The 12,987-nt window shown below is 39.2% G+C and overlaps 1 protein-coding gene across 3 annotated transcripts in view; it reads right to left on the minus strand.

Moving 5' to 3' along the window:
• CORIN (corin, serine peptidase) overlaps window positions 1-12,987 on the minus strand; it is a 106,616-nt gene that overhangs the window by 7,505 nt on the left and 86,124 nt on the right. For all 3 annotated transcript variants that reach the window (XM_030271010.4, XM_072928145.1, XM_072928144.1), the window contains 5 exons: window positions 10,787-10,897; window positions 9,944-10,073; window positions 6,227-6,349; window positions 2,796-2,845; window positions 1,122-1,296 (listed from right to left, as the gene is read on the minus strand). In XM_030271010.4, coding sequence (XP_030126870.4) covers window positions 1,122-1,296; window positions 2,796-2,845; window positions 6,227-6,349; window positions 9,944-10,073; window positions 10,787-10,897 — 589 coding nt within the window. The remainder of the gene's footprint in view (window positions 1-1,121; window positions 1,297-2,795; window positions 2,846-6,226; window positions 6,350-9,943; window positions 10,074-10,786; window positions 10,898-12,987) is intronic.

Raw genomic sequence — 12,987 nt, forward strand, 5'->3', positions numbered from 1 at the left:
GTGTTCTTCCAAAGGATAGGAAATATTCCAGCAGTATATTTAAAAATAGATGGAGAAAGAAGAGAAATTCCTTCTGGATCCAAAATCTGATAAAATACTCTTGTTTGTATTATACAGGTTTATCAAACTGTTAATTTAGAAGGACAAGCACCAAAGAACTCAGTTTTTCAGAAATAAAAAGACAAAATGCAAATTTTTACTGAAAATGGGAATGACTATGTGATATGAAGAAGTGTAAGTTCAAGAGAGTCTTTCTTAACATAGAATTTCTGCTGGCTTAAAGACAAAGAAAGTATTTAGTGCAGTTTAAAATAATTTCCAGTGAGCAAGCACCAGTTTAAAGCACAATTAAGCAACCATATGCTAGAGAAGTACTTGTAACTACAGCAGAAAACATTTGTTTAAATTTTATTTAGAAACCCAATTACAAAACCTTCATACAAGACAAAAAATCAGGTAATAAAGCTCCCTCTGCAATCTGTGATTCATTAAAAAGAAATATTGGTCAGCACCAAAAAGCTGGCAATAATCAAAACAGTTGCTAAGACATGTAAACATCTTCTGCACTCCAGATTGTCTCTCCACCATGGCCTCTGATACCAGGAGGCATTCAGTTGTTAAAACTGGTTTGTTGACGACTGCAATCTTAATAAAAGAGTGGACTGTATAAAAAGAAAAGGCAATGACTTCAATATGTCATTTGCACTGTGAGTGAATACTCACAGTGTATCGAGTTGTTCTTTTTACCAGTGGCCGCAGCATTTTTTCAGAGTTTTTTCTATGCTGGTACAGAGGATGATTTTTAAACCCATGGCAGTTGTATGACTGCTATAGAATTAGGCCTTTGGTCTTCTTCCTTTTCCTGTTTTCTGTTGAAAGTCAGGGCATCTTCATTTAGCTTTCATCAGCAGAGATGCCAGCAATGACTAATAAAACAGATGAAAACCTACACTGATGTTGGTTTGGACCTTTTTACCTTCTTTTGTAGTCTCCTAAAACCAGGTCTCTGTGACTGGCCGTTGTGCAAAGGTCTTCACCTATGCCCCGTGTGTTTGGCAGAGAGAGAAGGACTTGGTAGCTCACATGCAATACAGGAGCAGTAAATGTCTGAGCGCTCTCACCCTTCGAAGCAGTGTGCCACTGTCAGGACCCATCTCCTGGCGATGAGAACGCAGCCGCAGACGTGCCCGCTGGGCTCGCTCTGCAGGGAGCACTGCCACGGCCAGCGGCCCGGCCGGCTGGTCCTGCCGCCCAGGATCCTCTTGCTCATGCGGGCGGCGGGCCGGCGGCCGCAGTCTGCGGAACAAACGCGCGTTAGTCGGGACAGCACCGCGCTGCGGGACAGCCCTGGCACACTCCTGAAACCACCTCACTTACTGCACTCCTTAGCCTAACCACCAACCAAGGCAAAGCGTCAAAACAACGTGTTCGATACACTGCAGTGTCAAACGCTGAGCCACTTTTCGCATCCCTTTGTATCAAAGGATTTGCTCTCCGGTTATTGATTTTGCCTGGATTAGCCTGAAATATTAACCAAGACAAGTTTGGAATCTTGATTTCCTTTCACTCAGGAAGTTTCCTGATGTTTTCGTTTTTTTTTTTTCCTTCTAGCTAGCAACATGTTAGGCCTACTTCGTATTGTCCAGAAGAATTGCTTCTGGAAAATCTGCTCAGCTAGTAACAAAGTTTTTCTTAAGTCAGGTGTGTAGTTAATGTCATGTGTTTACTCAGCTACACAGCAAAAAACTCACTTTGCCTGCAGAAATTACCAAGGGAGAATATTTGAAGATCTGAAGACATTCTAGTACTTTGTCCATTACACTTTACAAGCCACTTCCACCAGAAATTACACCAGATTACCACCTGCCAGTTACTATTCTAAAATAATCCTTCACTTTTGTTTCACTTTCTTTTCTGGATTTGAAAGATGCCAGGCTTGTTATTTATTCTGTTTATACTCAGTCTAATTTAGAGAACAAAAGAACACCACCAGTTTCTGCAAGTAAGTGTCCCGAGGGAGGATATGCTGCCATTGCATGTATCTGAGAATTTAGTGCTGAAGAAATAAACTAGAGCAATGGTTATTTGGTACCTTGTAATTCTTATTCTCATCATTTAACTTCATTAGAGTAAGCAACATATGTCAGAATAAAACACCTTCAACAAGCTTTTTGAAAGCTCCTTTGAGCTTTTGCCTTTCTCTGACAAGTAGCAAATGTTTTGATCAGTTTCCCAAATTTAGCTCCTGTCTTGTAATTCCTTTTCCCTGACTCAAGCTACTTCATAGTTCAAGTGTTCTTCAGCAAAGCTCTTCTTGTCTGTAGAATATGCTTTCCTCAGAGATTAAGAATTTCTGCATTTTCAAACCACTTAAAACTGGGCAACCTGCTGTGCCAACAGACTTGGTCCATAACTTTCTACTTCTGGTTATTCTGTCCTCTTGAACTTACCAAACAGATCACAGCTTCAATTCCTAGGCAGATAGTCTGCTAACCACTCTGCTGGTTAGGGATATTTTCAGCAGGAAGTTTTATCAAATTACTTTTTGAAACCTAACTCTGACAGAATTCTTTTTGTGGTATCACGAATGGACTACCTTAACACACAACATCCTAGTCAAAATATAAGAAAAGCTGATGAAACTGAGTAAAGTAGGGAAAAATAAACCCTGTGCAAAATTAGATGTTGCAGAGGTCTAGTAAAAATTTCAGAATTAATCCAGAGTAAACATATGCATTTTAAAGTGATTTAACACATTTTGAAAAATATTTATTTTATAAGCACTTCTCTCTTACCTTCTTTAGTGCAAAAGAGAGCCACTTTGCTTCTGCTTTGACACGTCTGTCTAAATATTGAAACAAAACATGGTGGAAATCTCATTAATTCATTCATTTTGGTAATTTGAAAATGAGCACAGGTCTTGTATTCATTGCTCTCATCCAGCTGCTAAAAATTCCCTCAAACTGTAAAAAGACACTCAATTATGCCAGATCATCCATGGCTTCCAGCATCTGTCTGAAGATAATTCAAAATATTAGTTCAGCTTTACAATACATTTCATGAGTAGGTGTCGTATATTTTGTAGAGTACTTTGCTCCCGGGGTGTGGATCCAGCTCTGAGGTCAGTTGGGATGCACAGTCTGTCAATTTCTTATTTACAGCACCTGAAAGAACAGATATCTAATCTCCTCTTCCTTACACTCAAAGGACAGGATTTTCTTTGAAATGCCTTTGCTAACAGACAATCTTTCACGCCCTAAGAGTCTGACTATGTTAAAAGAATCAAGGAAGTCTGCATCAGTAGGTATTATCCTTTCTGTTGAAAATCTTCAGGTAAGAGAGGGAAGAATTGATTTTTTTGTCAAGGGAGGAGAAATCACAATTGAATCAGCAAGCACTGTTGCACAACTAGCTGACTGCCTTTTTATTTCCCCAGGTTTTTCATTCCTACTGTGCTTTTCTGAGGCAGGTGCAGAGCTGAATACACAGGTCATTTCTTTGCCAGGTAATTATTTGCAGACTTTAATCCCAGCAGATTGGTACTATCTTTAAAACTGCAACCACCTAAAAAGAGGCTGCATTTCATGTTAAATCATACATACTAATGTGGGCAAAACAGCCAATCCACCAGATTACCTTGAATCTGGAATTTAACCAAACCTTTATCCCTTACATTGCATATACCATTCATACACTGTAAAAATCAGTCTATTTCTCTTCCTGAAAATTCAGTCCACAAAATTATTTTTCTGGAGTAGAGATAGACAACTAATTTCAGGAAATTAGATTTTTTGCACAGTTTTGACAGACAAAGAATATACACGGAATATAACTGAGACCAGCCATGCTTGTGTTTTACATTTGTTTCTTTGACTTACCAATAGCCAGCTCTAAAGAGAAAAGTTTTAAGCTTTGTGTGCACTGTCTGCATTGTGCTGTTCCCTCCTATTAAAACTGTATGATTTAGTGGTGTATTTGTTATTTCTTGGCCAAGCTCCCATTAGTTCAGAAGCCTGGCAACTCCTTTAAACATATAATGTACTCCACAGCACAGATGTTGTACATGCTGCAGCTGACCCAGATGAATACACCCATACTGCAGGGCTCAGGAGCACTTCCCAGTCATCTGGACTGGATGCCTGATGCAGTCAAAACGAAAAGAGCCTCACCCTTCATGCACCCTTCCTCCTCAGCTTCTCACTTCTTGTTATCCAGTTTCTGAATTCAGGGGGATTGGAAGATCTGCTTCCTACATGTATCTTTCATTGATGTTATAGATTTAACAATAATCCTCATTACTGATGCTTTCCCTCTAACCTGCACTTTGGGCCAAACTAAATCTTTTGTGACTCAGAGGCTCCAGATCCATTACTTCACATGTTTCCTAGCAGACCTCTTTCACAACTGTCAAAAAGTACCTTGAAATTTCTGCTTTGCACTTTAGTGACTGAACAGAATATGATTGTTGATCTGCCTTTGCATCTGGTCACAATCCAAGGTGTTTATTCTTGTATTACTCTGGAGAAAAGTGTTTAGATGCTGTTAGGCTAGAGGAAAAAGACACTGAGAAAGGAAAATCAAAGAGTTACAAAGACAACTTTCAATTATTGTTCAGTAATGGCCCTTCTAGATGAAAAACTAAATTAACTTAAAGGAATGGGAAAAATACTAATGTAAAACAAAAAAAGGTACAAAATTGAGATGTAAGAAAGTAAAATTAGGTCCTTGCAGGCACACTCTTTTTAGTATTCTGCCACTAAGGAAAACTTTGAGTATAGAAAATAATGGAGCCAAGCAAAAGAAACATAGATTTCTTCCTCAGATTTTTGTCTTCATACATATTCTATCTCTTCAGTTACCCAAGACAATCTTTTCTTGTGAAACACAAAGATTTTCTATGGAAGAAGGATGTTCTGAAAGCTCCTGGGCATTTCCAAGAGAATAGGGAAACCACAAATCTGCTTTTTGAAGAATGCAGTTGCCAATGGGGATTAGATGGCTCTCCCAGTTTTGGCCAGGATTTCTAGTTCACTGGCTCTTCAAAGTCACACTTTGAATGTCCCAACCATGAGATCCTGGCTTCTCATTAATAACTACATGTTTAGCTAGGTTAATTAACAGGAATATAGCATCCTCTGAAGCAAGAGCTAAGGAAACTGAATGTAAATTGTCGGAATCTGTGGGTATTGGTGATTCTGAGATTGTAGAAAGTCTCTGTCTTTCTGCCCCATTGCCAAAGAAGAAGCCATAATTCGTCTGTGCTGTTTTCAAGGTTGTTTATTCTTGCTTATCTCTAACATGTTCTGCTGCCCTGCCGCAGGTCTGTCCTGCAGGGCAGCGTGTGGGGCTCTGCCCCTCAGTGGGATGTTACAAACATTATATACCAGAAACTACGTGTGCTATATTTACAATAATGTGACAATATCTGTCACCTACGTTAAACAGCGTGTCCCCAGCCTAAACCAACAGAAAAATGCCAACACTACAGTGAAACATGGAAGGCATGAAGAAGGAGGAAAAGGACAAGACACACCCAATTTCCTCCATCTTGTCCCCTCTGAACCCGTAATCTAGAAACCTAAAATTTTACTTTTGCACCCGTGTCACACTTAATTATTACTCTTATCAAACACTCAGAGCTTGTAATTCATCCTGTAAGATTGAAAACTCCTCTCCATGGACAGAGATCACAGACAGTGTCTCTCGGGGCTCTGTCCAGGGGGGTTCCTGACCCCTTCCAGGGTCCCAGACCTGCCAGGGCAGCCAGAGGGAAGCCCTGGATTCCCACAGTAAGTGGATATAGCTTCTACTGAAGGAGCTGTGGTTGCTCCAAATGGATGAATCCAGAATGCACAGGCTGCAGAGGATGGTAAGATGTTGCTGCAGATTTTGCTCTAGAGTACTTGCTGGACTTTCTTGTTCAGCAGAGATTTAACAAAGCTGTTTGGTTCAGGTGCTTCAAGGGCATCACCTCTGTATTACTCAAATGCTCTTATTCTACCAGAACGGGCCCCTGAGGATTCACAAAATGGTCTCAAAAGAGACTACAGTGGTTGTAGACACTAAAATAATTGTAGACTGTATCTTAACAACTTCCATGAGTATGTGCTGGGATTTTATACACACATAGCATGGGAAAAAAAGAGCTTACCAGAGAGTTTGTCATCCTGCATTCATAAGTGACCACCCACAGCAGTGAAATAGTATTTTTTAACCTGTTACTTACCCATTCACTAGAAGTGCATGTAAAGTTGATGCATTTTTATTCTTCCAATCTGGGTGCAGATTCAGCCAGTTTTGGTCCTGCATTTGCTCACTCTCTATTACAATTTCTGTTTTGGATGGTCCTCTGAAACAAATGAAAGACATTGATAGAACTTCTGCGTTACAGTTATGACAGTGAAGAGGCCCTAACACATCTGTTTACTCTAATGGCACATGTCTGAGTGATATGGCGAAGCCACGAGTGGCAGATACACAGGAGAATGAAATCACCCTGAGAAGCCAGGCCGGCCAACGTATGACTGTCATGTTGTATTTTCCAACAGGAAGCAGAACTGGAATCGGGAACAGCAAGAACCTTCTGGTGGCATTTACTGCAATGCACACATTGATACCATTTCAACAGTTTCTTGGCCTCCCAAAAAAAAAATTAGATCTTCATATGTAAAAGAGGTAACAGAAAAAAATATTTTCTTACATTTCTGTCATTGTAAATCCATTAAAATTTAACACTGAAGAGCAGTCTAGGCCTTGTTAATAAGACTTGAGAGTATCTCTAAGTCCAGGCTGCCTGTTTTGTGAAACAAAACAAATCACTGGTGACAATGTCAAATCCGTTGTTCTACAGCAACCTAACAAGTATGAGAGTTAGAACCAGGAGATATTTTCATATATCTACTTCCTCAATCTAGTTATTGTTTGATAGACTCAAGAAATTGCTGTTGTATTATACCTTGGCTGCCAAATGGAAAAAATTACAGCATTTCTAAATTACTTTACTTGTCATGATGCTTTCCAGCACAGAATCATTCATGATTAGCCATTGATCCCTGTCACTGACAAGGACTTTGAAGCAGTGCTCTCCCAAACAGCAGTCAAAGGCCAAATTCTAAATCCGAATTAATGGAAAAGAGAATGAGAGAATTTCAGAAAAACTGTGATGTGTCCTTAAATTTGCCTGTGAACCCAATCTCTCATGATAGTACCTGGTAATGCCAGCCACGATATTAGTTTGCCTTTAAATCCAATTCTCAATACTGATTGTATTTCTTTTTAAAAAAATCTTTAAAAAACCATCAACATTCTTTACCCACTTGATTTCCTAAACTAGCAGAGAATTCTATTGTATGGTAAAGTTGTCAGTGTAACCATATGGAAATATTTTCAACACAGCTGGCAGAATAAGCCAAACTTTGAGGTCACAGCCCTGGACCCTGCCTGCTACATTACTTATTTTTCAGAACCTTCTCTGGGCATATTAAGCAAACATCATTCCATGATGTACTAACCAGAATGTGCAGGTATATGTTTGCTGCAAAAAGAGCTTTCTTCCTCAGTGACTGCTTTTAGAATTCACATAAAGATCTCCTCTCTTCCATACTTCCCACCCTTTTTCCTACCAAACATATGCAAACATTTTTCTTACTATGACATTCTGCCTTATGATCTCTGAACAATGATGTTCACCATTTCATAACTGCGTACAGTGGTGTTTTATGAACTTGTAAACACTGTCTTATCTATAAAATATGCAACTCAAAAATGTGCAAAAAGCTGTAAATATCATGCCACTTGATGAATCTGTATTGTATCAAATACCAGACTGTTTTGATGAAACCTGCAGTTCTGAATTACAGATTACAGTGATGCTACAATCAGAATTAAGTAGACATGTACTTCTAAATCAAGGTAACAACCTACAAACCAGTTATACCTGCACGAAATTTTATAAATATTTTACTTAGCAAAAGATCATACCTATACCTTTTTTCTTTGGTGGTCACAGTTTGATAAAAATCACTCAAAAACAGGATACCTTAATTTTTTTCTTTAGAATAGCTTATATAAACATTTATGTTCCCCCTTGATGCTGCTTATAAAAGAATTTCTTTTAGATAGGCAAGGGCTGCCACTTGTTTCCTTTCATCAACTTAATGAGAAATAACCAGAATGAAGGGGAACAACAAGTCTCATTTCTAGATGAAGAAAACTGGAGGTAATGGTTAGCATTTGTGTAGAGACCAGAGCATTCTCAGAATTGCTAAAGAATGAGAGAACATGAGCTAAAAATCTTAGGAGTAAAGATTCAGGCTGGTGAGAGTTTCTAGGTGTGAGACTTTCAGAGGGGCTGCTGAGCCGGGAGCACACATTACACCAGGGACTGTAAATCACTCAGGGAAAAGGCGGGAGGTGGAGCAATGGGTACCCACTTTAGCCAGCCCCATCCTGTGCTCCAGAAACACTGCAGCCAGCAGGCTCTACTTGGTCCCTCTTGGAGCTGTAGCACACATTTTCTTCTGAGTTTCTAAGACAACAAGGTTATATTGCTACTTACTTCAAGACATCAAGCTACATCTTCAAGTTCAAATACAGCTCTGCTGCCACTTTTTTAGTTTAGTAGCCTGCTGACGTTGCAATATCTTTCAATATTTCAGGCCAAGCAAATAAAGACTTTTTTTATTAAATGCTTTCAGAAGGTCTTTTACTTCTCTGTAGTTTTCTGGTTTTCCCCTTTGGTTTGAATATACCATAAGCGCTTTGCTCAGAAACTTGGTGTGAATTTTAAATTACTGCTTTTAATGATTACCTTTACTAGCAAAAAGCAAAATGGAAAAAGTATTTGTTGACTGAAACCATACATACTGGAAGACAATGTTTTGAGGTACATTGGTTTAAGATGATATTTAGAAACAGGAAAGGATCACACAAATGGGTTTCAAATCTTTGAGAAGCCTCTGGCACTGACTTAGTAAGGAGGGGTTGAGGGTACTGAACTTGCTTATTCTTGTGAAGCGGAAGCTAAGGGGCAATTCAACAGGAACCTGCAATTACTTGAAGAGAAGTTAAAACATAACTGAAAAAACTCAATAATGCTGCATGGTAAAACATGGGGAAATGGCCTAGACCGACAGCTTTGGAGACTCACAGCACATGAAAAGGAAATACTTTTTCATTAGGAAGGTGAAGCAGCCCTGGAACAGAGAGCCCTATCCATCAAAGTTTTCAAGACTTGGCTACAGCAGAGGTGTAGTGGAGAAAAGCAAACAAAAAACATCTCTTAATTCAGTTGGGGGATCAGACACTGGCAAAAGATAGCCTTATATACCATCAGATTTGTCTCTTCCTAGTAAGAGACAGCTGTGAACATCAGAGCAGCTGGACTTCTTTTTTATCCAACAGTTACATTTTGCATCAATTATTCCACAATTTAGTGTGCATGCAATAAGACTCTTAGAGGCTATTTCTTTTTCTGAGTCCCACAGAGAAACCCTCTCTTTAACAACCTGTTGTCCAGAGATGGCCAAGTTAAATACATACTTTTGTCTAACTTACAGTATTTATTGCAGAAAGCAAATAAATGAAGATGAATTTTCCTGTATTTCCTAAGTCTGCTTTAATTCTTTAGGAAGAAACAGAGTATTACATTGCCAAACAATTCTGAGCCTCTGCAATAACTGTAAATTCAAGTACTGAGACTTGGCAAAACACCATTATCTTTTCCAAACACTCTTAATGACCATCGCGTAACATTTATAAAGTGGTGAAAGTGCCTATTTTTTAATGAAATTCTGTTCCTGCCATAGTTCACAAAATTTTGTTACCTCTTTTCTCTGTGAACTATTTCCACGCTAGGTCTAGCATTGCAGTGATCAATGATAGTTCACATCTAACTCCAGCTGTCCTAAAGAAATTCGTCAAAGCTACAAACTACTGACCTTACCCTAAACCCATCTGATTGCAGGCCAGTTGGCTTAAGTTTTCTTGCCACTCATCAGCACAAACATGGTTATCAGCAGCTGACCTGTGAACGGTCAGGAGCATCAAGGAATTCGTGTTTTTAGACAGTGTAACTGGAAAGAAAAAAGGAAGAAAACTTCAGTATTATTTCAAATAGTTTTATAGATGGAAAATTGAAAACGTACTACATTCAAGATTCTTCCAAGCTGCTGGCACCTTTCCTAGCTTTACTTGCTGAATAACTATGCAATTTGAAACCAAGGCAAGTGTGGTTATCAGAACCTTGCTAAGAGTGAACAGCATGACACATTGAACAGCAAAGACATTGAGAGGGTAAGAGTAAACCCAAATACTTCTAATTCACCAGCACAGATTCACATGAGTTGCTGATAGCCTTAATTTTTATAGCCTTAATCTAGTTAGAGAACCTAGATATATGAAGGCCATCATAATTTCTTCTCTCTTAATCTCTGTATAAAAATTCAGGAACTGCTTTTATCACATGCAAAAAAGATTCTCAAAAGGTCCTTCCAAATCTCAGCATTTTCTCAGTCTCTCCTCTATATACAATACTTTCCAGATTACACACATCATCTACACATTTTCTTGCTGTATCACTTTTCTTATATCTTTGCACTGTGAGACTTCACATTGAGCTTTTGTGTTCTCTTTTGTCCATTTCCTCACATGCTTTCCCAACCTCACCCCAGTCTTCTCTTTGCTTATACAGGGAGCACCTATCCACCACTGTATTCTGAATTAAATCACCAGTGATTACTACCATCACCCAAACAGCACTCTGAGGCACCACACAGCAGAAACTTACCACAGTCCCATTCATCTGAGCTGTCACTGCAGTCTGCCTGCCCATCACACCAGAGCTCACGGGGCACACACTCATGGTTGGCACATTCAAGTTCACTCTCGTCACAAAATGCTGCAAAGACAAAAAACATGCTTCCTCCTGAGAATGACATGATCGAAGTGAAATTCACATTGAGATGAAAAATTGAGGAGTGGAGGGTGGAGGTAGATACAGATCAGATTTATGGAAAAAGTAAGCTAGACACATTTGCAACAAAATTCAGTATGGATACCACTGATGCAGAAGGTGGTTGCTGCCATGCAGTGACAGAGGGTATTGCAATTCAGAGAGAAGGAAGAGCATCTACAAATGCAAGATCTGGTATTAATTAGTATCCTTTGTGATCTTGTTATATGAAACTTGTCTAAGCCCCGCAGAAGCTGTGAGAGAAAATACTGTTCTGTGCTTTTTAGCTGACTGATCCAAAGTTGTTTAGTTCTTCATTGTTTTTGAAAAAACTAATTTACCACAATGAATATCTATTTCCTCTCAGCCACAACAATTATATATTAATTTTTAAATTCACCTTTGCTTTTGAAAATTATATATTTATTTTTATCTCCACTTTAGAGGCAGAGAACTGCTGTTCACAGATTGTATCCTTACATTTGGATTTCCAGAGTCTGTTCAGTATGGGAACCACAAGAGCTTCCATTTGCAAATCGATTTTAGTTTTCCCCCAACAACCTCCATTCCAAAAGGCAGGTGTGTAGAAATACAGTACCTTCCTCACTAACACACTTTCAGCTTCTATAAACCCCATCATTAGGGAATTCTGAGACCTAGGGGAGGGCAGAGAGGGAGAGAATGCATGGAAAGGAGCTACATTCACTTGTGCCTTTGTCTGGCTGATGTACAGCATTTATAGTGCCATACAATCCAAGCATTTGTTTGCAGCAGTAGTACAAAAAGTGCACTCCACAGGGAAATAGCATACAGATAGAGCAGACAGTGCTGCCTACCCCTGATTTTTCTGGCTCTGGAATAAAGCATGCAAAACCAGAAAAAGCACTTTACCTCCTCTTTCCAGAAAGCATAATTCAAAAACTGGGAGCCCTCAGCTGGGAAAACTTTGCTGCCATTTTAGACTATTCAAGCCCCAGATCAAAAGCAGAGAGGAAATATACTCTGGTAATTATAAACTAGTTTAACCTTAGTTCACTATTCTCTGTCGTGATTCTAATGTGTGATCACAAGTAAATCACTTTAATACCACCTCCACTCTAGATTACAGCACAGAGCTTGAAGTTAAGTGGTATAATCTCTACAACGAAAAGCAGATTAAGAAATGTTTTGTGAGCTTCAGCTTCCCAAAAAGAAACAAAGTTTGATCTAGTGATACATGCAGGCACATAAAATGCTCCTACCGTCAGAACTCTAGAGACTCAGGAGCAACTTCTTTTAAATCACAAAATTATATCCAAACATCCCAGCAAAAATGGCAAAATACCAGGTTTACTCAGAGAATGAAAATATTTCAGTTTTCAACTAACTTTACCAACCAATGATCCCTCCTTTCTTGTGGAAATTTTATCCCAGTATGTCTTTTCTACTTCCTTGTCTTGGGAGCATGCCCACACCACCAGGTTTTCTTAAGAGAAAAGAACTCAGAGTACCATTAATATATTAATGAAAGCGGAGCTAACATCTCAGGGTATTCACTCCCAGCTTAGTAAGCAGGGTGGGAGCTGCTGTGTACAGATGTTCCACCACTTCCCATCCCATTTTCAGATGGAAACAGAACTGAGGGCAGCCCCCCCAGCGGAGCAGGGGGCCTGCTGCTCCCTGCCAGCACTGTGAACAGACTTGCACTGTGCACATGGATAAAGTGCTCATGCCATCAGTGCACGCTCCTAAGTTCTGTATCTTCATTGTTATCATAGTTTGCATTGTAGAAGAAATACGTGGAGCCAAGTAGGGAGACAATCTAAGAAATATCAATCAGGAAAGAAACTAAACAAGGAAGAGGGACGTAAGACATTTACCAAAAAACAGGTAAGTAGAAATCAAGGAAAAAATGAGCAGTTAGCAGCTATGAGCTATGCCTGTATAAAATTGAGGAAACTTGGGAAAAGAAGTCAAAAATCTACAAGGAATAAAAGTAAAAAGGTACAAGAACAAGGAGGGAGAAACAAAAGGAAAAAAAAAGAAAAAGAGGATGA

Source organism: Taeniopygia guttata, chromosome 4 (genome assembly GCF_048771995.1).
Source record: "Taeniopygia guttata chromosome 4, bTaeGut7.mat, whole genome shotgun sequence".
NCBI classification, from domain to species: Eukaryota; Metazoa; Chordata; class Aves; order Passeriformes; family Estrildidae; genus Taeniopygia; species Taeniopygia guttata.